This window comes from Dufourea novaeangliae, unplaced genomic scaffold (genome assembly GCF_001272555.1).
Source record: "Dufourea novaeangliae isolate 0120121106 unplaced genomic scaffold, ASM127255v1 scaffold246, whole genome shotgun sequence".
NCBI classification, from domain to species: Eukaryota; Metazoa; Arthropoda; class Insecta; order Hymenoptera; family Halictidae; genus Dufourea; species Dufourea novaeangliae.
Genome location: NW_015374139.1, coordinates 1,162,064 through 1,184,361, shown reverse-complemented (window position 1 = coordinate 1,184,361; position 22,298 = coordinate 1,162,064). Strand labels below are relative to the sequence as shown.

Here is a 22,298-nt window from a genome sequence, read left to right as displayed (position 1 = left end):
CCAGAGCCAAGTTTTCCAACGCTTTATTCGCGGAATCTATGTACTTACACGCCGCCGCGCAGTTTCGTCCAGCGGGAGGATTTCGAAATCGCGCCGCCATTTTGGTATCCACAGGGGTACCCGATGCGTCACACGCACGCGTACTTGGTGCACACCGGCTGGCGGAACCGTACAAACACGATCTATACGAGCACACGGAGCCTTAACTTCGTTTTCTTAAACTAGTAGCTCTGCGTAGTCTTTTCGCTCTTTTTTTTGGTTGTTGCTTGTAGAACGATCTACTGGTAATGGACCAGTTTGCAATCTAAGAAGGAATATCGGTCCGACAGACACGATAGGACTCGATCACAAACGATCGAAGAATCATGGTGACGAGGTCGAGAAATGAAAACTGTCTCCTGTTTTTTTCACTTTCTTTTCCGCCAGATCCTTCTAATCTTTCTCAAATGCGAAACGATTTATTGACAGACGTTGGTTTTTTTTCTTTCGAAACATAAGCGTAGAGATTATTAACAATTGGTTTTTCTTTTTCTTTCGTTTGTCGTTGGTCCGTATGACATGTTGCCGTGATCAACGATAAAACCCTAACGTTTGCGCTGACGACTCGAGTCGAACCGGCTGGACGGCATCTCTTTGTTTAATAACGTTCCTATTCGCTTTCTTTTTTAGCCCGCAAGAAGCCGTTATCGCCGTTTGCCAAGTTTCGTGAACTCGACAGACAAAATAGCGCCGCTTCGTCACCGAGGTAATTGAAAATTTTATTTACGAGCGACATTTGTTTGTCTAAATATCGTTCTTTATCGTGCACTATTTTCTATGCGAACATGGTCACGCGTGAAATATTTCGAATTTTGAGTACAGATAAATTAAATGCTACATTAGAACATACAAGTAACGATTGGTTGCTCCTGAACACCTGAACGTGATCTAGATTGATACGAGATTACAAAACATTGTATACGTAACTCTTATCTAGATCGAATTTGAGTGTACATCCGGATAGAGTAAACCAAAAATCCACTTGAATCACCAGATAGTAAACCGCGATAGTAAACCGTACATATTTCATGCAGACTACAAAATTTGACATACGAATCCCTGTTTTATTTTCAATTCAATAAGTTGATTCTATTTCCATAAAACAATCGATTAGGTTCAGTCACAAATAACTTCCGTTTTCTTTTTTTTTTTTTTTTCGAATTTACGTCGATACGAAATATTTTGCAATTAATATTAATCTATAACAGGTTTCTAATTACGATTAAACTTGGAGTAACTGTTACACGGTTGAACCCTTACTTAATATCATTGCCATGTAATTATACGAAAGTTATTTATTACCGAACCCAATATAAAAACGGTAATTTCCATAGACATGTGATTTTCCACGTCCAACACGTGGTAATAGCATTAGAACATTAGCTTTCCATGCAATTCTTGTGATTCAATGGCATCTGTGTGCGCGCGGTTAGTGACGAACTCCCGAAACCGTGGTTCGCACACACCGGTTCTTTCAAAAGTTTAAACGCGTTCCATTTCTTTCTATATTTAGTCCTGTAAAGTCACCGGCAACAGAGTTTCGATTCAAGTTTACCGAGCCAGCGGTGAGGGACAACGCGGCGCAAATAAAAGAGAGGCTACTGGCCTGGTGCCGTTCCAAGACCAAAGAGTACGAGGTAAATCCCCGTTGTAAAACGGTTATTTACAGAATGGCCGGATAATTGCGTGTCACCGAGAGTAAAATTGATACCGCCGGCTGCTGCACACCGTTACTCAACCAACATATTCCCGGCCACGTGGTGTCGGGTCTCTTTCTCTTTCTTCTCGTAGAACGTGCAGCTGGATAATTTCTCCACGAGCTGGAACAACGGACTGGCGTTCTGCGCTCTGCTTCATCACTTTAGACCGGAAGCGTTCGATTACCATTCACTACGGCCGGAGAACCGCAGGATGAACTTCGACTTGGCGTTTAAAAAAGCCGAGTAGGCATCGCACCATTCATTCCATTAAACCCTTGAAAATGGACAGTTTAATCGTTAATTCTGTTTCTTTACATTGAACACTAGAAACTGCATACAAGCGTTCCCCTCTCATACACATTATATTACTTTAGAGACTTTTTGCATTTTTAACATACGTATATACATAGAATTGTCTAAGGTTCACTGTAGTAAAAAAGTTTAATGATTGTTGAAACTGTTCTCAATTTTATTCGAAAGTTCTACGGAGTTCTTAATAGAGTAAAGAAATGTCTGCTTCGGCCCAGTTTTTGTAAATTAATCCACAAAAGATCTATATTTGCATGAATATCTGTAGTTTGTTAATTGCACTCATTCGAGTAATCGAATAACCTAGTCATTTGGTCCACCAACCTGATGATCGGTGAAAGGACAAGAATGAATCACTGGAAATAGTTCCACGAAATATGATGCTTAAAATGTTTCTCACAGCGAACTCGCCGGAATCGCACCATTGCTTGACGTCGAGGACATGGTGATGATGCGAAAACCGGACTGGAAGTGTGTTTTCACCTACGTACAGTCCATCTACCGCCGTTTCAAGGACGAAGATTAGAAGGATTAACGTCTACGCTTCTCGACAGCGTTCCGCAGTGCAAAACCCGACGTTCACCGACTCTCACGCGAGGGTCCTGCTACCTGTGCAATTGGTCATCCAGAATAAAAAAATACAGGCCACGTCCCCCGTGGCGAGATGGAAAAAGTAAAGAAAAAAAAAAAAATAACAGTCGAGGCGAAGCCCTCCCGTGCACGAGCAGTGGAATACACACGAAATTCGCTTTTGCGAATCCCGTATTCAGCAGCGTGTCCAGCAATAATTTATGCACGAGTTTCCTGGCAGCTTTCCGAACTTCATATCTTTTCACTGAAACACGATGATGATGATGTTGATGATGACGACGATGCAGTAGACAATGGCTTCCTCGAACGCACAAGGTGCTCTGCGACCGGTGTGTTGACGTGAACACTGGTCATGTTGTTGCTAAAATTAATGTTAGCGTTGATGTTTTTCTCAATGGAATTCAAGGTGTTCTATGCCAAAGATTTGTGAAATAAATACGTGATACTTAGTAGTCTCTTCATTGATACTATGATTTCCGGGAACAGGGCAGTGTTTTAGATGATTACCCCATGAGATGAATAAACAAATAGGACAGAGATTTACTGAATGAAACGAAGGTTACTGGTACAGAAACACTTTTAGGAAACTCGTTTATTAATTATAATTAAAACTTTCTCTCTTTCTCTCTCTATATATATACGTAATATAACTAGTACTCCATGAGGTAAACGTGTTCATCATCACGGCCGTAGTCTTACTTCGGGCAAATAGGCAATTATAAATGAATTCTTGTTGTTCGTGAATACATACGATCTTGGGCGACTAAAATGTAACTAGAGTAACGTATAGAAGCTCTTCCATTTTCAGTTCAATGAAATTTTACTCAGACTTTTTGTCATGACACGTCATATCAAGGACGAATGCATTTTATTGTCTCCAATATGGAGATACTTATCCCTATATCTTGGATCATAAGGCACCGAGGTTGGTACCCGTTTTATAAATACTAAGTTAAAGGACACTATCTTCTAAGGAATTATTTATATCACTTCTGTCTTCTCCAACCATTTCCTGCAACACACATAGTGTTCACGTACATGTGCAGAGTAATGTAAATATTTTGTCAGGAAAATGTCTGTTAGAGATACCTGTAGAACTTCAACAAGTGTTCTAGTTTCATCCAACATTTCTTTGTATAAACGATTCTCATCTTCCAGTTTTTCAATACGATCAGATAACTCCTTGTTCTCTTCTAAGGCATCGTTAAGAGCTATCCGCCGCCTTTCTGCTAACACTTCCCAGTAGTTTTCACTGGGTCCAGCTGTAAGCAACAAGTATGTTTATGGTTAAAAATAGTACAATGTTTATATCTTATTATGCATATTGTTTATGATGGTACCTTCTGATGTTAAATCTTCAACTTCTATCTTAATCTTATCTCCTCTTGCAGTTTGGACACCCTTATCTCTAAGTGTAATTTTTTTACGTTTTGGAGCATCGTGTTTTGATTTCTCTGTTACTTCACTGAAAGAGGAAGTATATACTGTGTATATATTTATAAAAAAAAAAAAAAAAAAATACAAGTGACATTGTATCTCAATCTGTACAATTTTACTAAATTTGTATATATTGAAATGAGCTTTAATAGTTGTACTGTTTACTAAGAGGTACATAAATTTTACTTACGGTTTCTGTCCCTCTTTTACAGACAAGGCAGATCTAAGCATCCTCCCACCACCAACTAAATTTTCTTTGTCAGTGGCTGCTGGCTGCAAAACGTGCAAAGACTTTCTGACCTTATCCTGTTTTGGTAAAAGAGAAAAATGTATGACGTACCTTGAAACCTTTGCATGCAATTAATTCTACAGCATAAATACGCCACTACATGGATATGTTTAGTTATGAGTAAATTAATACAAAAATAATGACATAATTACAGCATATGTGGAATGATGCAGATCCATCTTAAAGTAACAATGAAATATGTAAGACTTCAAGCATTAAATATAATTTCAAAAATCAATTAGCCAATCACGATATGCTGCTCAATTAAACGGAAAAATGTGAAAATTGTTATTCAAATTAAGGAGACACACTTTGTGTGGAGCAGTAAAAAAATTGTTAGAAACACAGAATCTTGGTACTTTAACGTAAATAGTACGATTAACTTAAAATTAATAATTTCGTGTTTTAGAATAGATATTAGATAAATAACATGCAATATAAAAAAGTATGTTGCATTACTAACCTCGGGGGCAACAGTTTTGGCGCCAGATACCTTCGTACCACCTCCGGGTTTCATGATAGTGGCCGTTAGAAACGCTAGTCAGTTAGATCGTACGAAGAAAATCTGGTAATGATATTCAAACGAGGAATAAAGAAAACGACAGATTACTGTTTCTACTTTAAAACTATGGTATTTACGAAACGAATATTCAAATATTTCCGATGTATAGCCCCAGAAGAACCCACCGTCGTCCCATCTGCGCAACGAATGCTCGAACCCACAATGCAACCAGTTCCCGCGTTTAATGCGTCCCTCGTTGGGTTTTAAAAAGTGATGGCGGCAACAAAAGAAAGTAAAATATTAGGAAGTTTTTATGAAAACTAGACAAATTTCTATTGTTTATATAGCATTTGTCACATTTATCGATAAACAATTTATACAAGTTGGAAAATACTTGGGGGTTTTAAATAGATCAATTACAAATGATCTGAATTTATTCTTATATATTAGCTATAGACATTTTCACCTTCGGTGTTAGTAACACTGATTTAGAGTGGAGTACTTACATGTAACGACTAGATTTTCGTTTACAAAAAAAGATTTTATATTGCGTTTGTAGTTGGCATTGTGTCTAATGTACATTTTATATCGGAACGGACTAGAAATAGTAAATTGAAAATTAGATTTTAAATTGGAAATTTCTTTCGAGTCTTATTGCCCTCTACTGACGATTACTGGAAACATGTAATAATTCATTGAAAATGCGGTACAACATAGTCACTAATAATAAAAACAAAGCTTTAGGTAAATGTAAACATACTTTTATGGTGTGTCAGCTGAGGTTACCATTTATGGGAGTTCTTAATTGTTGTGATTTACAACGAATCTACAAGCAACTGTAGCGGGACTCCTTTTGATTTAAAAGTAAATTAGTTAACAATTATATTAGTGATAAAATATTAGTTATATCAATGGAAACCGTTCCGAAAGACTTACGAGGGTTGAGAGCATGTTTGGTTTGTTCTTTGATTAAAGTACGTTTATAGTTTTCTAATCTAATTTTTACATAATAAGAACAATTAACGCACATTACATGATGTTGTTATAGACGTTTGATCAATTCGAATTCGACGGTTGCGATAATTGCGACGAATTTTTACGAATGAAAAATAACAAAGATAATGTCTTTGACTGCACAAGTTCCAATTTCGATGGGTAAGTAATTAAAGAAACATTTTATCTTAAATATCAATGTTTTTAGTCATATTTCTTATATATTATTTTCAGTATGATTGCTGCAATGAGTCCAGAGGATAGTTGGGTTTCCAAATGGCAAAGAATAAGTAAGTAACAAGCTTGTATCCATTTACATTGAGTTAAGTTTAAGCAAGAGAAATGTTATTACTTTATTCCGATACACCTTTACAAAATTATAACAGTTACATTGCCTTACAATAATTCAATATACACTGTTATCTTCCCTGTTCTACATTATTTTGACATTTGAAATTTTGTATTTTTTCGAGCTATCGGCAATCTGACTTCCTTAATTCTCCCTTCTGGCAGTGTAAATGACAACAATGTGAATAATGTTTTTGCATTAAGTCTGTGTATGTATTTGAAGGCAGCAATTTGTACAAGATTCAAAGCGAATATTTTTGATACAAACAATGCGGCTAATACAAAACAATGCAATATGTATATTTGCAACAAGTTCTTTTGCTCGTGAGATTCTTAGTATTTAAATACTATTGTACATTTATACAGAATTGTTACTATTTAGTTATGTATGACAATATGTATATCTCATAAGGTCTACTTATCAAGGAACATGCTCATGTGCGTACATCTGATTCTATTTATTTTCTATATACTTTGCAATCTCTCTTCTTCACGTGTTTTCATTTGTTTCATAATTTAACTGGAACAACCCAATTGATAAAACCCTCTTGCTATATAATTACAAGTCCATGGATATTTATGCGAATTTAAAAAAATATTCTTGCAGACCAATTTATGTAAACTGAGATTCTTTGTTTGCTTTCAGATCGATTTTGCAAGGGTGTATACGCGATATCGGTGTCAGGGCGATTACCAGCAGGTGTTATAAGAGAGATGAAAAGCAGAGGAATAGTATATAGACCACGCGATACGAGTCAACGATAATTTTGAACTTGTAAATGTAAGATCACTACTATATTTTACTGTAATGTTATATAATAGAATAATATTTTTATTTTAATCTCGCTTCATCGAAATTTGCTATGAATTTAATAAGATCCTCTCGAAAATATTAACTCGATTTGATTGATATGAACTTTTGTTCAGGTTTAAGAGTTCAACCTTTTTTTTCTACTATGCTTAAGACTTTGTATGATCTTTTCGAGACTTTTTCGACTATTCAAATGAACTATAATGTATGTATATTAATATATCCCTCTAACCTTTTCACTGCCTGTACAGTAATATCTTTAAGTGGACTAGTCTGTAAGACCTCGAAAATGTTCGGATTTAAAGAATATATACAATTCGTATCGAATTCATTGCCCTTACTGTACACATGTTCGATTTCGTTTCGCTTGATTGCCATACTCTTCTCACATGATAAATATTTAAAAATGTTAATGTTTGATTTTTCTAGTCATTAATCAGATATAAAGGTAGCCTGTTCTGTTCTCTACAAATCGTTTGTGTAATAAGTGTGTACTATAACAAACTTCTGAACATAAGCTTCTTGTCGTTCTTATGCAGATCAATATCATATATGATTGTTACCTGGACAAATGTTCGAGTGTGAATAGAAAGACGGGTGCCGCATCACCGGCAAATGACTGTTCACACAATTAAGCCACAAATTTGCGCAAGTTACGTGATAATTATTCTCGTTATACACTACTCTGCCGCTAGTAATAACTGTTAAGCAAAGAGAACAGCAAATGGTTTCTCCTTGATGCAAAGGCCAAGCTGGTAGTTCCGTGACAATCTAAAAATTTTTCATACGCAACCGTGAAAAGGATTACTCGTAAATAGTCTTTATATTAAATATATGTGTAAGTTACTGAAATGTATAAGATACTACATAACAGTTTTACCACTAACCGGAATGTTTGTGTAAAACGGCTCCATTTCTGCCCAAATCCTGTCAATGTCCATTAGCAACTCATCAAATCCTATTATATTAATATCCATTTCTTTATACGAAAAATTAACGCGTCTACAAACTGCCGCGACTTCGGCCAAGTCTGTTGGGAAAGAGCGTGAAATGTATTACACAAACCAAGCGAATCTTGTGATATTCTGTTTACGATGCTTACTGCAGAGGAAATTATATCCCTGCGCTGAATTTAGAACCTCGTGCAGAACGAGTTCCGAGGTAATACTTGTGAATATATTTGCAGCTACTTGTAATAATAGTACACAGCTTTCCATGTATTGCTTCCATTCCCAGTATTCTGACTGTAAAGATACATATATTATGCCTCCTTTTTGTTCAACTTAACTTAAACGTGTAAACAAAAGTTTTACTATTATCAGTAACTTTTACTATCATTCATGTAGGATCAAGATTCCCAAACCTTTTAAGAAGAGCTAGGAAGCTAGGAAAAGCGGAAAAGCACTATGGCTGTGGTGATTAAAACAAAAGCTAACCAGTTGAAGAATCCAGAGATTGCGAGTTCGAGTCTTACTTTTGCCCAATACCCCCTCCCCCCCCCTATATAATTGTACTTTTACACCTCCTTATGGGCCTCACTTTAATCTTGCCAACTTATAGAATCGGGCTACCTATCCCGAACGATGCAATTATAGGGAGGGAATACTCCACGCTAAAATGTTATACATCTCGTATACATATAACAAGTATGTAATCACCTGATGTGTAGTATCAACTACTTGTTCATCTTCTGTATTTGAAGGTAAGAAAGACTTAAGATCTAAACTAGGCACAGATCCTGATCGAGTCAGTGCATTTGGTGCACCGTTCATGAACTCTATACTATTAATTGATATGGCATCTTCCTTCTGAAGAGCTTTCCCTTAAAATGAAACATTATCATTATCTTTTTGTGCGTAATCAAGAATCATAAGTGGCGCGAATGATACAACACTATTTACCCATTTCTAACGAGCGTTCTTCTACTACAATATCCTCGAGCTTAAAATTGTCGAACGATTCAGAATTTTCCGGCATGACATTCAAATCCGTCGTATTTGTATTACTATTGTTAGATTTAAGCACAAATTCTGTAAAGATGTCGGTACAATTATCAGTGTCTAAAGTATTCGAGACAGAAGCGTTGCTTGCCGGCTGTTCCGCGGATATAAATTCTCCGAATTCGTCGACTGACTGACTGTTATGACTTGCGTTTAATTCTGATTCTTTTGACACAATTGCGTCCTGAACCAATGCACGCAAGGCACTATATTTATCTTCGACGAGCTGGTTATTCATTAGGTCCTGTTGATTAAATTGCAATATTCCTGATGAAACCTATAAATTATTTGATATTGAAAAGTGATACCATACAATTACAAATAGACTGTTAGAAGAATACATTACCTTCTCCGACCATTCTATTTTGTTCGATACATCTTTCTGACTATTTAAATTTATAATTTCTGAGCTTATACGATCCTTTACAGTTTCACTATGGTCCTTGGGCGGATCATTGTTCCTTATCACTGTATCCTTAAGTATTACTGTTTTAGATTGATTTTTTATTGTACATTTAGGAAATAGATCGGGTAAACAATCCAGTGTAGGCTGATCCTTATTCTGAGATGTATTCAAAGGTGTAGCTGTGATCTTCACGTGAACAGAGCCGTGCACGGATTTAACGTTTATGTTATTCTTTTTTGACTTCTCTACAGGTTTCTTGACACCTAAATTATGATTTGCCAATCTGCTGCCGATCGCGGACCCTTGTTTCGTGTCCCAAATGGGAACACTAGGAATGTTAGGAATCGGAGCGCTTTGAAACTCGGAGAAATCATCGCACGAATCCGTCGCAGACGAATGCTTAGAATCAATTTGAATGCGGTTGGTTGCTTGTTTTGTTTCTTTCAATATATTATTCACATCCCACACAGTGGTAGAAGTCATGTGAAATTTACCATCCGATGAAGAAATTTTCCCAGGTACACTGTTTGTTGTTTGCACGTTCGAATCAGAAGATATAATACCATGCTGATGCAATTTTGTCTTCCCCTTGACATCTGACAAATATCTGCCATCTGGACCAATGAAGTTCAGCTCTGCGTTGTCATTAAGGCTTTGAAACTTAGCTGGAGAATTCAACTGTGTTACAGGCTGCAGATTCATTAAACATTCTATGTTTAAGTACGGCGTAGGCGGAAATGGAAGTAAATGTAATATATCTAGACTATTAAAGGTATAAGAAGCCTGAGCAGCTGCAACCAGAGCAAGAACAATATATAGTTCCTGCTCTGTGAGCTGACCAGCATACTTTTGATTTGCTAAGTTCCATATGTGTCCAAGAACTTCTGTGGGAAGCTGACTAGTAAGCAACAAGGGAAAGACTTTGTTAGTGTCGACAAGCAACTCGGTTTGCATTCCATTCGATCTGACCTTATCCTCCCGCACTGCTTCCCATACCATTTTGTAGACCGGTGGTAAAGTAGTGGAATTAGTCCACAGCCAGGTGGGCAACTGATTCAGTCTTTTGTCCATGTGGGCTTTATTCATGGCTGATGCGTAATCCTTAGCCGAGTGACCGCTATGACGAGCTTAAGTTACGTGAACTCGTCGAGGAGGATAATCTCATCCTTCAGCTTACTACCTTGGTACATACATCAAAGTGAATGCTGTTAACATCCCACTGGTTTACGTATAGATCCTTCAACATTCGTGCGTGTCACCCGTGTTGAATCCGCCGTTAGTCGTTCTCATCGTGGAGTGTGTAAGAAAATCCAGCTGCGGCTTTTAGTTACCTTTAGCGATTATACTTATTCGTTCGAGACAACTCAATGCTCAAAACAACTTGCGTGGCACAGAACTTGACAATTCAGATGTCACCGGATGACCACTAAATAACGTCCTATTACGAAGGCTGATCCGCGACAGACGCGACGGATGCGATGTGGAGTTTGTTCGAAATTAAGATGTCAAATGTTGCATGGTACTTAACCCGATATTAATTTTCAATTGAATGTTAGTAAAGTTAAATCTTTCCTTGTTTCCACATGCGTGATTTTTTCAATTCTTCTTCGAACGATTTTCAAACATTTTAATTCAGAATGCAAGATATATTATTAACACTTGAACAGATAATTAATCGATATGTAAAAGTTTAAAATACGAGTGAAAACGGAGTTGTGTCCCGTTAGATGTATACGATCAAAATGGGTATTAATAAATAGGTATTTAGTTGTTCACCCATTCCAACAAGATTCACCAGCTAAAATGAGAGTTTTTTCATATGCCTTGATATTTGGTGGTATATAACGAGGAATACAGAACAACCGTGCAAAGTTCGATTGCTTATATATAGGTATTTCGATAGTACCAAACTGATTATTGAATATCCTTGAGTCGATGTTTTTCATAAATAACTTTCAGTTAGGGTATTTTTGAATTAATATTTCATTCTTTTTACACTGAATGGTCAATGAGACCTATAGTGTCATCTACAACAAACTGTTCAAGCTACTAGCCAATTAGTAATATAATATAGGAGATAGATGACGGAACGATATCTTTTGGTAATTCCAAAAACTGGCCCTAGTGGCCGTTCAAACATGGTTGACGATTAGCGGTATTAAAGCGATTGAAGCTTGTCATCAAACCACATCAAACACAGACGCGTACGAGAAACTTACTATATAAGTGTTTTTCTGAATGATTCATATATGCTTATTTAAAAAACTGTTTACACTTATAAAGAAATATAGTATTATCTTTGTAGCATAAGATTAAAGAGGTAAAACAATCGTAATAAAACAAAGGTACGTAAATAACCTCGTAGTAATTTATGCGGCTTCAATATTTCATTCGAAAACGATTGAATCCTTTTTAGGTGGTTCATTAATCATCAGAGGACCATTGAATTAAGTTCGAAGTTCCGTTAAAAGCCGTTCACGATGTCAACAGACTTTTATATACGTTACTATGTTGGGCATAAAGGAAAATTCGGTCACGAGTTCTTGGAATTCGAATTCAGACCGGATGGCAAACTACGATATGCGAATAACTCGAATTATAAGAACGATACTATGATTAGAAAGGAAGCATATGTGCATCAGTGCGTGATGGAGGAACTGAAAAGAATCATTCAGGACTCTGAAATCATGCAAGAAGATGACTCTCTCTGGCCACAACCTGATCGAGTTGGTAGACAGGAATTAGAAATTGTAATTGGAGATGAACACATATCATTCACTACCTCTAAGACTGGTTCTCTGTTGGATGTTAACCAGTCAAGGGATCCAGAAGGACTTCGTTGCTTTTATTACCTGGTGCAAGATTTGAAATGCTTAGTATTTTCCCTTATAGGGCTACACTTTAAAATAAAGCCAATATAAATACATATAACCATGTGCACACTTTAATCAGGTTTAAGTAAATATAATGTAATTACTTGACTGTAAGAAAATACATCTTAATTTCTAATTAGTTCTGTTTTTAATTCCTTCTATCTGTACTTATGGTACTAGGTAGTGTCAAGCAAGAGATAAAGAAACTGATACAGACAAAAATGTTTAAATCAGAGGTTTATATATATATGTAAGTATATATTGTACATATATATATGTATGTATGTACTTACTTCCACATATTATACTTCACTCTGTACAGATCACTGATGTATAAAATGTATTGTATTTTTGTAAATAAACTAAAGATAACGGGTATAAAATACTGTAAAGAACACAAATGAGTCAGTTTACATAATAGTAAAGGAAAATAGAACATTGAAAGAAGCTTAGTGTCATTAGTAGCGAGGAATTCAGCGTAAGTGATGATAGGTTAGAGTTCTCTAACCTTTGTACATATTCTTAATAACGTACATTATCTGTTTGCGTTTTTTGTTAAAATCTGAATTATAATTGTTATTTTGTTAATTGCATAGATTATTCTTATTACGCATTAATAAACATTTAAGGTACTATCTTTTATGCAATTACAGCAATTATTCTGTGTTTAAATTCTTTAGTAATTAAATTTCTTCTTCAGTGTAACAAATTTTTCGAAGATTCAGGTTTAAATATAATGTAATTGCTTAATGTAATGAAAGTTCACATCATGTAACAGTATATATATATATATATAATTTATTATTTGCTACAGAAATAAAATGTCATCAGAAGATTTATCCACTAATAGCAGTGACACCGACAATGTAGGTCGAGTTGTTACAGATGCTGTACATGGAAGGTTTCGACCAATCCAAGTGCACTGTGATATTTGCAATTTAGATATTGTTGGCAACCATTCTGAAATACGAAAACATTTTAATAGCTCTCACCCTTCCAAAGAAAGTTGCTATTACTGTAAAGGTAAAGTATTTGCATATGTGCAAATACCTCTTGATGGTTCCAATGAAGAACCAAAGACAGTTGTTTATCATAAGTGCAGTGAGTCCTGAGCAATTATTGTCTTCAGTATAGAAACAATATGAAAGAATATTTTTATACGTTTATATTTCATAACGAAGTCTTCTACAAAAAATTATAGAAACAGTTAATTATGATTCAAGAGCACAATTAAAAGGTGTATGTTAAAATTTATTCCAAATACAAAAGTGTGTGTTTATACATAGTATAAGCGCTATATTTATACAATTTGTATGTAGTTAACATCTATAGTATCTTTAGTTACACCTGAGATAACCATAGAAAATACATAATTTAATATCAGTTAGAAAATCTATGTAATATTGTACTTTGGTAATCGTTTCGTAGCATTAAGTATTATAACAATGATATACAGCAATCTATATTTTAAGCCCATGGTGATTATTTATAATGAGGTAATAGATCATTATTATTTATTTGTCAATTACCTAATGCAATTTAATTTGCACTTTGTAACAACTTTTGCCAATACTTGCAACTCGCGTCCATGTATATAATATAGAATAAAAATAGAATAAAAAAATAATTTATTACTTCATCACTTATCCATTAATTACTCTTTACATTAGCGGAGATGTTGCAAAAAAATTTTAAATAAATAGTTTCAATGTTTCATAGTTAATGTTTATGTGCAGTATTTATAATTATCAGTTAACTGCAATGAGTAACACTGGATTGTACAAAAGTACAATAATACTGACAATGTATTAAATGCGGCTTAGTGCATAATAAAATCAATGTTCCTCATTTGTAAATTCTTAATATTTAAAAACAATTAAATACTGGCTTTGCGAAAGGTTTTCCCAAATAATCGAACTACATGGCATTACTTTCGAATGTAATCAAAATATCATTCGAAGTATATCATTTGCAGATTTAGTCTGATGTCCAATAAATGTAATTCTTTGCAGTGAACATTTCATCATAAATTCTATAATGCACCTTGACTAGACTGAGTAAAGTAATTCTTATATGAACTTATTTGCATTTTGTTAACTACGAACCAATTTTGTACTAGCATTCTGTGTATGCAGATTCTTAAGCGATTCTCACTCTTTGAAAATGAAAATAAAATCGGACTGCTTGATTAAAGTTGTACATATTATATTCGTGCATAACACCATGTATGACTTCTTTGTAATAATAAAATAATTAGTATCTAACATTGAATAGTCTTGTTTTTCAAGCATTCATTGCTTTGTGCTCTATTCAAATGTATGATTCTTTAGAAATAGTTTTAATTTTGTTGGATAATCTGTCATTATGCCGGTTGCGCCAAGGTCAAAAGCTCTTTCAAATTCTTCATCTTTGTTCAAGACCCAAAAATATACCTACGAGAAAAGTACGCATTTGCGTTTATGAAAACTGATCTTATAACATGAAACACTTAATTCGTGAATGATTACTATACATGGTATTATAAACTTACATGTATTCCACGGGCTCTTAAATGATTAAATAAGCTGGGCCTCATTAGTAGTACATTCATAGTATGTACAATTAATTTTTCTAAGTGCTGTAATGTAGAACTCGGGCCCCCTTTGCGCCTATGATAATGCAAAACTTATTACTTCTACTTAATGAAGTATTATATAAAGTATTGTAAGTACCTTAAATAAATGGAAGGTAAACATATTTCCAGGTGTGTTTCCTTCAAAGGTACAAATGGTAATAAACCAGTATACATTAAAAATATCAGTAGGGTTACACGTTGTGTAGAAAATAACAAATTCACATTTGGGTTCTGCAAAGAAATTAACATTACATATTTACTACTCTTTCATTCTTTTAGGTATAAGTCATTTACCGTTTTATAACATTTCTGTGTTATTTCATTGCTAAAGTTTCCCCATACAGTATATTCCTCACGATTGTACTCCTTTATTAGATTGGACACTTTTGATATAAGCTCATCGTCATTAATTTTAATATCAATATTAATTGGCATATTGGGGAATGCTTTGAATACTTCTTTCAATAAGGGAACTTGCCTGTCTTCTTCCTTTTCAGAGCCAATGTATACTGAATCTGTAAAACTACAGGTTTTAAATAACTTTATTCAATAATATGTCACAGTAGTAACCAGTCACTTACCTGGATCAAAATCGATTGGAAGGTGTGGTTTCAAAAGAGGTAGTTCTTTGTAAGTCAATTCTGAAATATTCTTGTTTATGCCTGCACTACGCAGAAGATTTTGATCATGAGACACAACTACCTCACCATCCTTTGTTAGATGACAATCTAATTCTAACATTTCTGTTCCAATTGCCACAGCTCTGAAACAAAAAAATAGACCAATAATGTAACAATTATAGCAGAGAGTTCTAAACAACTGCTTGAAAAAAGATCTTAGTTTTGATATTACTTCAATTTTCATATTGTGTTAATTTCAATATCACAGAAATCAAAGTAATACTAGTTTTAAGTCTCTGTCTAAACCTTGAAACAATTAGCAGGCATCTGTACTAACCGTTTAAACGCATACATTGTATTTTCATATCCTTCGCCTGCACCTGAGAGAAAAAATGACACTGAATCGTATTCCGTACGTTTACGAAAACAATCATGAAAAATTTATTAGCTCACCTCCTCTGTGACTGATATGTCGGCAGGTAAATTTTACATTTTTCTTTTTGTGTAACAACGTCGGATATTTGAGTAATATCATCGATGTTAACACGTAACCTCCCACCAAAGTGTATAACAACATTTTACATTTAATTGTTGTTTACTCGTGGAATGTATCGGAACATGTCGTTATCGTTTAACAAGATATTTATTTTTATGTAAATAAACTGATCGAAGTTGTAATAGAACAGACGAGAATTTCACATGAATAATATGACTACACAATGGAGTCAGTTGATTGCAGTTGATTTTGACGTAAACTCCTGAATATCAACAAATGATAACTTAAAGGCATGATCGCATGTACATCATCGTTAATTCAAATTTTTGGCGCTCATACATGAAAAAACCGTAGAAGCTTTGAGTTTCAAAATTGTGGCAATTTTATCCGTTTTGAACTTTAAAGGGAAATATATTATTTATTCATAATTATTTTATTCAGTTTTTCATTATATATATTTTTTTATATAAATTGAAATTCAAGTTAGCGAGGAACGAAAGCTTAATCTATTATTACAATACAAGCAGATTACCTTGTCTGATTTTTATGTCTTAGTAATCTTGGTCGTTTTTCTTAAGTTTAACCTCCTACCTCAGTGTTATATATATGTACATTTTTCCTGTATTTTTATCGTTTGACTCTTCCTGTTCTATCTTCGTCATTGTTTTTAGCCTTAACAAAAATCGTATTTCAAAATTATGAAACACAACGACTGTTCGAATGGCCATTGTTTCGGAACATGCAGTTGCACGTATATATTTTAGAATATTTGTTTCTTTTGCAATTTTTCAAGTAAATGTGAGTTTATAAACAACACTGTAGAAAGAACAGGTTGCTACTGTTTATTTTCTTTAATAATTTTGTTAGAATGAAGGAATCGTTGTGGGCAATTGTAAAATCACTAAAAATTAAAAACGCAGATATTCCAAATAATTGGTAAACAGGTAACTATATAAACCTGTTGGATGTTCTTCGTTCTCCCTAGTTCGGAGATTTTCCGAATGCACCTGTCAAACGTGTTTTAAAAGCAACCTTTACAAAAATGTGTTTTCACCAGAATCTCTCATTCGTTTGACGAGATCACGAGATGTCGGATTCGAATTCACCGAAAACAGATACGAGCAGCCCAAGCCTGTCGAGAAACTTGCGACAATTTCGATTTCAAAAGAAACAACTGAAACCGTTAAACATGTGTAAGGCTTCTTTTATTATCCATTTTCAGTTTTTCGCTTATTATGAGCGGTGTTTATCCTTTGTTGTTGTTTTACCAAGAATAGTTTCCGTGACCGTTACTTTGTTTCCCGACGCAAACAATTCTATACGTCGTATACATGATTCGTTATTAATAGTAATACAGTTAAAACGCTGAACAAAAATCTCTTCTCCATCTTTCCAATTATTAATGTTTTCCAATATTACAATTGTAAACACAAACTTTATTAATGTTCAGCGGATGATGACAGCTTTAATCTAAGATCTGATATACAGTTTCGTCGTAAATCAGTGAATGTAATTGAAGATAGTGATAGTGATGCTGGTAGTTCTTCTAAAAACACAGGTTTCTCAGATCGCAAGGATCAGGTAAATTCATTTGTTTATGTACTGATTTGTGTTGAATAAAAGAGAGATGAAAGTATGTATTTTAACAGGAAGTAGTTGATAACACAAATTGGGATAGCGATGATGGCGAAGAAGAAAGTAGAAATAATAGAAAGAGGACCATCAAGGGTTCTACTAAAAACATGAAGAAAAAGAGAAGAAAATTCGAAAGAGAAAAAGACGCTGACATTGATTCGGATGAAGAAATTTTCCATAAGGAAAAAGTATTTGATAGGTATGCGTGTAATAATGTAATAAATTCTATTAATTTCAGTTTTTTGATTGTGATGTTTGTAGTGATGAAGATTCAGACATAGAAATATCTAATGAGCTCACTGGTGATAAAAAAGCAATCTTGGAATTCATGCAAAACTCTGTTCCATCGGAATTGCTTTTAATGCCTCATTGTTCTCAGAAGAAAGTTAATGCTATCATAGAGGCAAGACCATTTATGAACTGGAGGGATCTCGTTCAAAAGTTTCAAAGTAAAAAATATTTAGATACAGAACTGTTGAACTCAGCTCAGGTAAAGGATAGAAATCATACACACATCTGTATCGAGTACTAAAATCAATAATGTTATCTGAACAAAATAGGAATTACTGGCTACAAGACATGCAGTAGAAACTCTCATGAAGAAATGCCTTCGTTTGTCTTCAAACATAGAGAAGGCTGTAGCTGCAGGAGCTTCAACTATCACAAAACAACCAAAAGGATTAGCATCAAACTTAACTTTAGCTTCCTATCAAATGGTTGGTTTAAATTGGCTTGCTGTGATGCACGCGCAAAACGTGAATGGTATACTAGCAGATGAGATGGGTTTAGGAAAGACAGTTCAAGTAATATCGTTTCTCACTTACTTGAAAGAGGCCGGCCTTAGAGATGAGAAAGATGGACCTCATATAATAGTTGTTCCTAGTTCAACAATGGGTTAGTGTGCATTAGAACTTTTTTTGAATTCTACTTTCCAGTTTATAAATGTCTCTGTCACTTCTAGAAAATTGGAACAATGAGATGAAAAGGTGGTCACCTGGTTTGAAAGTTGTACAATACTATGGTTCACAAGAAGAGAGGAAAGAGATGAGACTTGGTTGGCGAAAAGGTAATCTAGACGACGTTGATGTTTTGATAACCACATACAATTTAATTAGCAGCACACCAGAAGAGCGAAGATTGTTCCGATTTATGCCGATTGATTATGTTGTGTTTGATGAGGCTCATATGTTGAAAAATATGAGCACTATCAGATATGAGAACCTCGTTAGAATTAATGTACGTATTTAAGTATACAGAGCGACTCATAATTCTCAGACACGTATAGATCATAACAGTGTGTAATGATACTTCTCGTAGGCGAAACATCGAATCCTGTTAACTGGCACTCCCCTGCAAAATAATTTATTAGAATTGATGTCGCTCTTAATATTCGTAATGCCTTCGTTATTTGCTGGAAAGCAAGCTGATTTAAAGAGCTTGTTTTCAAAAAATCCTGTAAGTATTACATAGTAAAATAATCATACTTATAAGGATGTAAATCATGTAGATCTATGTATCACATTTCAGAAGCTACCATCAGTAGAGAATAGCAAACAGCCGCAATTTGAACAGGAACAAGTTAAAAATGCGAAACAGATTATGAAACCGTTCGTGCTTCGTCGATTGAAATCTGAGGTTCTTCGAGACTTACCCCAAAAAACTGATCGTGTAATGAGAGTTCCAATGACGGAAAAGCAACAAAAAATGTACAGAAACTTAATAGCCGAGTTCTCAGCCGAAGCCGATCGAAGCTCGGAAGTAAATGGTATTGGGATGATGATACAGCTGAGAAAGTTGGCTAATCATACGCTGTTGGTACGAGATTATTATAACGAATCCAAGTTAAGAGTAAGTATACAATGTTTATTTAACAAAGAAAAATGCACCATGCAGAATTGTAATTACTCATAAACTTTTGTCAGATAATAGCAGGTAGGTTGGCAAAGGAACAGGGGTACAAACAAAAGAATCCGGATTACGTATTCGAAGATTTGCAATGGATGTCTGACTATCAGATAAATCAGTTGACAAGAACGTACAAGAGCTTGGCTGGGCTAGGTTTACCGCAAGAACTCATTCCTGAAGCTGGCAAACTGAGAGTGTTAGACGAGTTACTGCCGAAACTGAAAGAAGAAGGTCATAGAGTGCTAATTTTCAGTCAATTTACAATGGTACTAGATATCCTAGAGGAGTACCTAACTATTAGAGGAAAAACTTATTTGAGGTTCGTTGTGTACTTTACTAATTGATTCTGTTTTGTGATCTACTGATGTGTTTTTATTTATACATATTTCGGATATAGATTAGATGGAAGTACACCGGTAACCGATAGACAATTTTTGATTAATCAGTATACTGAAGATGATAGCATATTTATATTTTTATTATCCACAAAAGCTGGAGGCTTGGGGATCAATTTGACAGCCGCGGATACTGTTATAATCCACGATATTGATTTCAATCCATACAATGATAAACAGGCAGAGGATCGTTGCCATAGAGTAGGCCAGAAAAGGTAATATATGTGTATATTAGACTGTAATACATTGTAACTAAAAGTGTTTGATTACTTGTAATAATAAAATAAATATCCCCCTAGACCAGTTAGCATAATTCGATTATTAAGTGAAGACACTATAGAGGAAGGCATGTATAAGATATCGCAAGGCAAACTGCATCTCGAAGAACAGGTTACACGTAACGAAGGTAGGTTCCATGAACTTGTTTCATTCGTGATTTAGTTTATCAAACATAATATTTGCTCGCAGAAAATGAGAGCACCGACAAGAAGGGAGTATTGAAGTTACTTAAGATGACGTTAGATTTAGATCACAATAGATCTTTATCGCTGTCTCCGCCAAAGAATGCAAGAACGAGTAACGGAGTGCTAAACAACGAAACAGACAGCGACGTAGAATTTTAAGGGTAATCTTATATTTAAACATATTTTTCGCTAGTTGGAAATTTGACAACGTTTTTATATATGTATGTGTCCTTAAACTTTGTGATAAAGTGCTGTTACACGTGCACAAAGAAGGTCTAATTTAAAAATTCGTCTTACGTAATTTATCGCAAATAGTCAGGTACACGAAAGTGTTCACGAAAACATGTATGTAAGTTTACTGAAGTATATTTATGAACTTTTCTCATTTAAATTTTTAATATTGTTTTTTACGTCACATATACCACTCTTGTATTTATATAAGTATATATTTAGAATCAATCTTATTTTGTGATGTTTTGTGTCTTGCGTCTGTGTTGGAATATTTAATAATGTAAATTTTAAAAAAATATTTAAGACTGCACAATGTTCACTAGTATACATGGAAAGGGGAGAAAAAAAACTTAAAAAACAAACAGTAAAATGTTTCTGATACAAGTAGTTGCATAATGTGAATGATGCGTCGAAATATACATATATATTTATTTGATATTACTGTACACATACATTCCTTGAGGGATTACTTGTTCATTGTACAAAACCACTGAAGGTATTACGTCGGTCATCAGAGCTAATTTATTGTCTTATAATACATTTTTACTAGAATCCCATTAAGATTCGTCATACGAAAAGAATGCTAGCTTAGGCGATTTGCATAGTGAAACAAATTGAGAATTTATAATCGGACGCTAGCGACAATGACAAATAAGTGTTTCACAATACAATAAGAAGTTTTAATACGTGCTTTGTAATTAGGGAAATTGTTCAACAGGATCGAATAATTATAAACTGAATGCAAAAATGGAGAAAATTAAATTTCAACTAATTCTTAACTCTCGTCTTTTTACTGTGTGTAGACCATTTCTAATTAGAATAATGTGCGTTCAGAACGGACAATGACTTCTTTCAATTCAATTTGTAGAAAACAATGTTTTCAGACAATAGTGAATTCCAATCTCCCGAATTTTATCGGAAATTTACATCTATTCGTTCTATTGCTCAACATCAACACTTATCATTATCTCTTCACTGGAATACCATGACAATCTTTGATGTGTTATCGTTCAATAAACGGATTAGACGCAACTAGACTAATTAACTTTCCGAGATTGGAATCTAAGACGAACCGAATGTAGAATGTTGCAGCGAAAAAAATACGGAAAGAAAGGAAAATTCCGTGATGTCATTCGAACACCTTTTCACTTTCAGTTACGTATGAAGTACATAGTGGGCGGTACTTTAGTGTACTCTAGTACTCTAGTAAATCACAAGTATACATTGGCGTATACATTATAATACATCAGGAAGTATAGAGTACAGAGTGATCGAACACCCTGTATATACATATATGTATTGTAATATAAGAATTGTCACATAAGAAAAACCTGGCTTTGAAGAACATATAAATTTTACGTACATTGAATTTAGAAGAACATATACATGTACATAATACATATGTATACTTATTAAATGATTGCAGTCTAAAGTCATAGAATGTTGTCAGCAGAAAGTTCATAAGTCAGAAAAACCCTTGTTATATGTATGGTATTGTCCGAAGAATTCTATACACGCTTGTTGACGTAATTCCAACCATTGGATGAAAATAATCAGAAATAACTTGTACATTCAGAAAGCTCGTATAATTGTAAAAGTTTAAGTGATACATTTCTATATAAGAAGCCTCAATGAAAACA

At 34.5% G+C, this 22,298-nt stretch overlaps 6 protein-coding genes across 7 annotated transcripts; 3 read left to right on the top strand and 3 right to left on the bottom strand.

Annotated features, from left to right (window-relative positions):
- Positions 1-3,216: 3,216 nt before the first annotated feature.
- LOC107191404 (geminin) lies at positions 3,217-5,096 on the bottom strand. 2 transcript variants are annotated; one of them, XM_015580439.1, is made up of 5 exons: positions 4,829-5,096; positions 4,267-4,382; positions 3,980-4,104; positions 3,729-3,901; positions 3,217-3,651 (listed from the first exon to the last, which is right to left on the bottom strand). In XM_015580439.1, exons 1-5 carry the CDS (start codon positions 4,880-4,882, stop codon positions 3,592-3,594), a joined length of 528 nt encoding a protein of 175 aa, XP_015435925.1. In that variant the 5' UTR covers positions 4,883-5,096; the 3' UTR covers positions 3,217-3,591. The 2 variants fall into 2 exon arrangements, with proteins under 2 accessions (XP_015435925.1, XP_015435924.1); XM_015580438.1 differs by having other exon boundaries at positions 3,217-3,901.
- Positions 5,097-5,673: 577 nt separating this feature from the next.
- Positions 5,674-7,059, top strand: LOC107191379 (transcription elongation factor SPT4). Its single transcript, XM_015580407.1, has 4 exons — positions 5,674-5,841; positions 5,916-6,022; positions 6,095-6,150; positions 6,855-7,059. The coding sequence occupies exons 1-4, from the start codon at positions 5,779-5,781 to the stop codon at positions 6,971-6,973; spliced, it is 345 nt and encodes a 114-aa protein (XP_015435893.1). The 5' UTR covers positions 5,674-5,778; the 3' UTR covers positions 6,974-7,059.
- A 132-nt stretch (positions 7,060-7,191) lies between these two features.
- LOC107191359 (synergin gamma-like) lies at positions 7,192-10,897 on the bottom strand. Its single transcript, XM_015580384.1, has 6 exons — positions 9,366-10,897; positions 8,921-9,296; positions 8,678-8,841; positions 8,122-8,263; positions 7,907-8,049; positions 7,192-7,790 (listed from the first exon to the last, which is right to left on the bottom strand). Exons 1-6 carry the CDS (start codon positions 10,509-10,511, stop codon positions 7,566-7,568), a joined length of 2,196 nt encoding a protein of 731 aa, XP_015435870.1. The 5' UTR covers positions 10,512-10,897; the 3' UTR covers positions 7,192-7,565.
- A 705-nt stretch (positions 10,898-11,602) lies between these two features.
- LOC107191371 (protein mago nashi homolog) lies at positions 11,603-12,437 on the top strand. Its single transcript, XM_015580398.1, has 2 exons — positions 11,603-11,770; positions 11,842-12,437. Exon 2 carries the CDS (start codon positions 11,906-11,908, stop codon positions 12,344-12,346), a length of 441 nt encoding a protein of 146 aa, XP_015435884.1. The 5' UTR covers positions 11,603-11,770; positions 11,842-11,905; the 3' UTR covers positions 12,347-12,437.
- Positions 12,438-14,604: 2,167 nt separating this feature from the next.
- Positions 14,605-16,178, bottom strand: LOC107191307 (glycerophosphodiester phosphodiesterase domain-containing protein 1-like). Its single transcript, XM_015580305.1, has 7 exons — positions 15,986-16,178; positions 15,870-15,912; positions 15,494-15,675; positions 15,207-15,427; positions 15,010-15,143; positions 14,829-14,946; positions 14,605-14,730 (listed from the first exon to the last, which is right to left on the bottom strand). The coding sequence occupies exons 1-7, from the start codon at positions 16,107-16,109 to the stop codon at positions 14,605-14,607; spliced, it is 948 nt and encodes a 315-aa protein (XP_015435791.1). The 5' UTR covers positions 16,110-16,178.
- A 774-nt stretch (positions 16,179-16,952) lies between these two features.
- On the top strand, positions 16,953-20,757 carry LOC107191352 (SWI/SNF-related matrix-associated actin-dependent regulator of chromatin subfamily A containing DEAD/H box 1 homolog). Its single transcript, XM_015580375.1, has 13 exons — positions 16,953-16,972; positions 17,086-17,221; positions 17,479-17,609; positions 17,678-17,862; positions 17,925-18,153; positions 18,224-18,557; positions 18,625-18,899; positions 18,981-19,118; positions 19,191-19,511; positions 19,586-19,887; positions 19,966-20,178; positions 20,263-20,369; positions 20,432-20,757. Exons 2-13 carry the CDS (start codon positions 17,116-17,118, stop codon positions 20,584-20,586), a joined length of 2,496 nt encoding a protein of 831 aa, XP_015435861.1. The 5' UTR covers positions 16,953-16,972; positions 17,086-17,115; the 3' UTR covers positions 20,587-20,757.
- Positions 20,758-22,298: the final 1,541 nt, after the last annotated feature.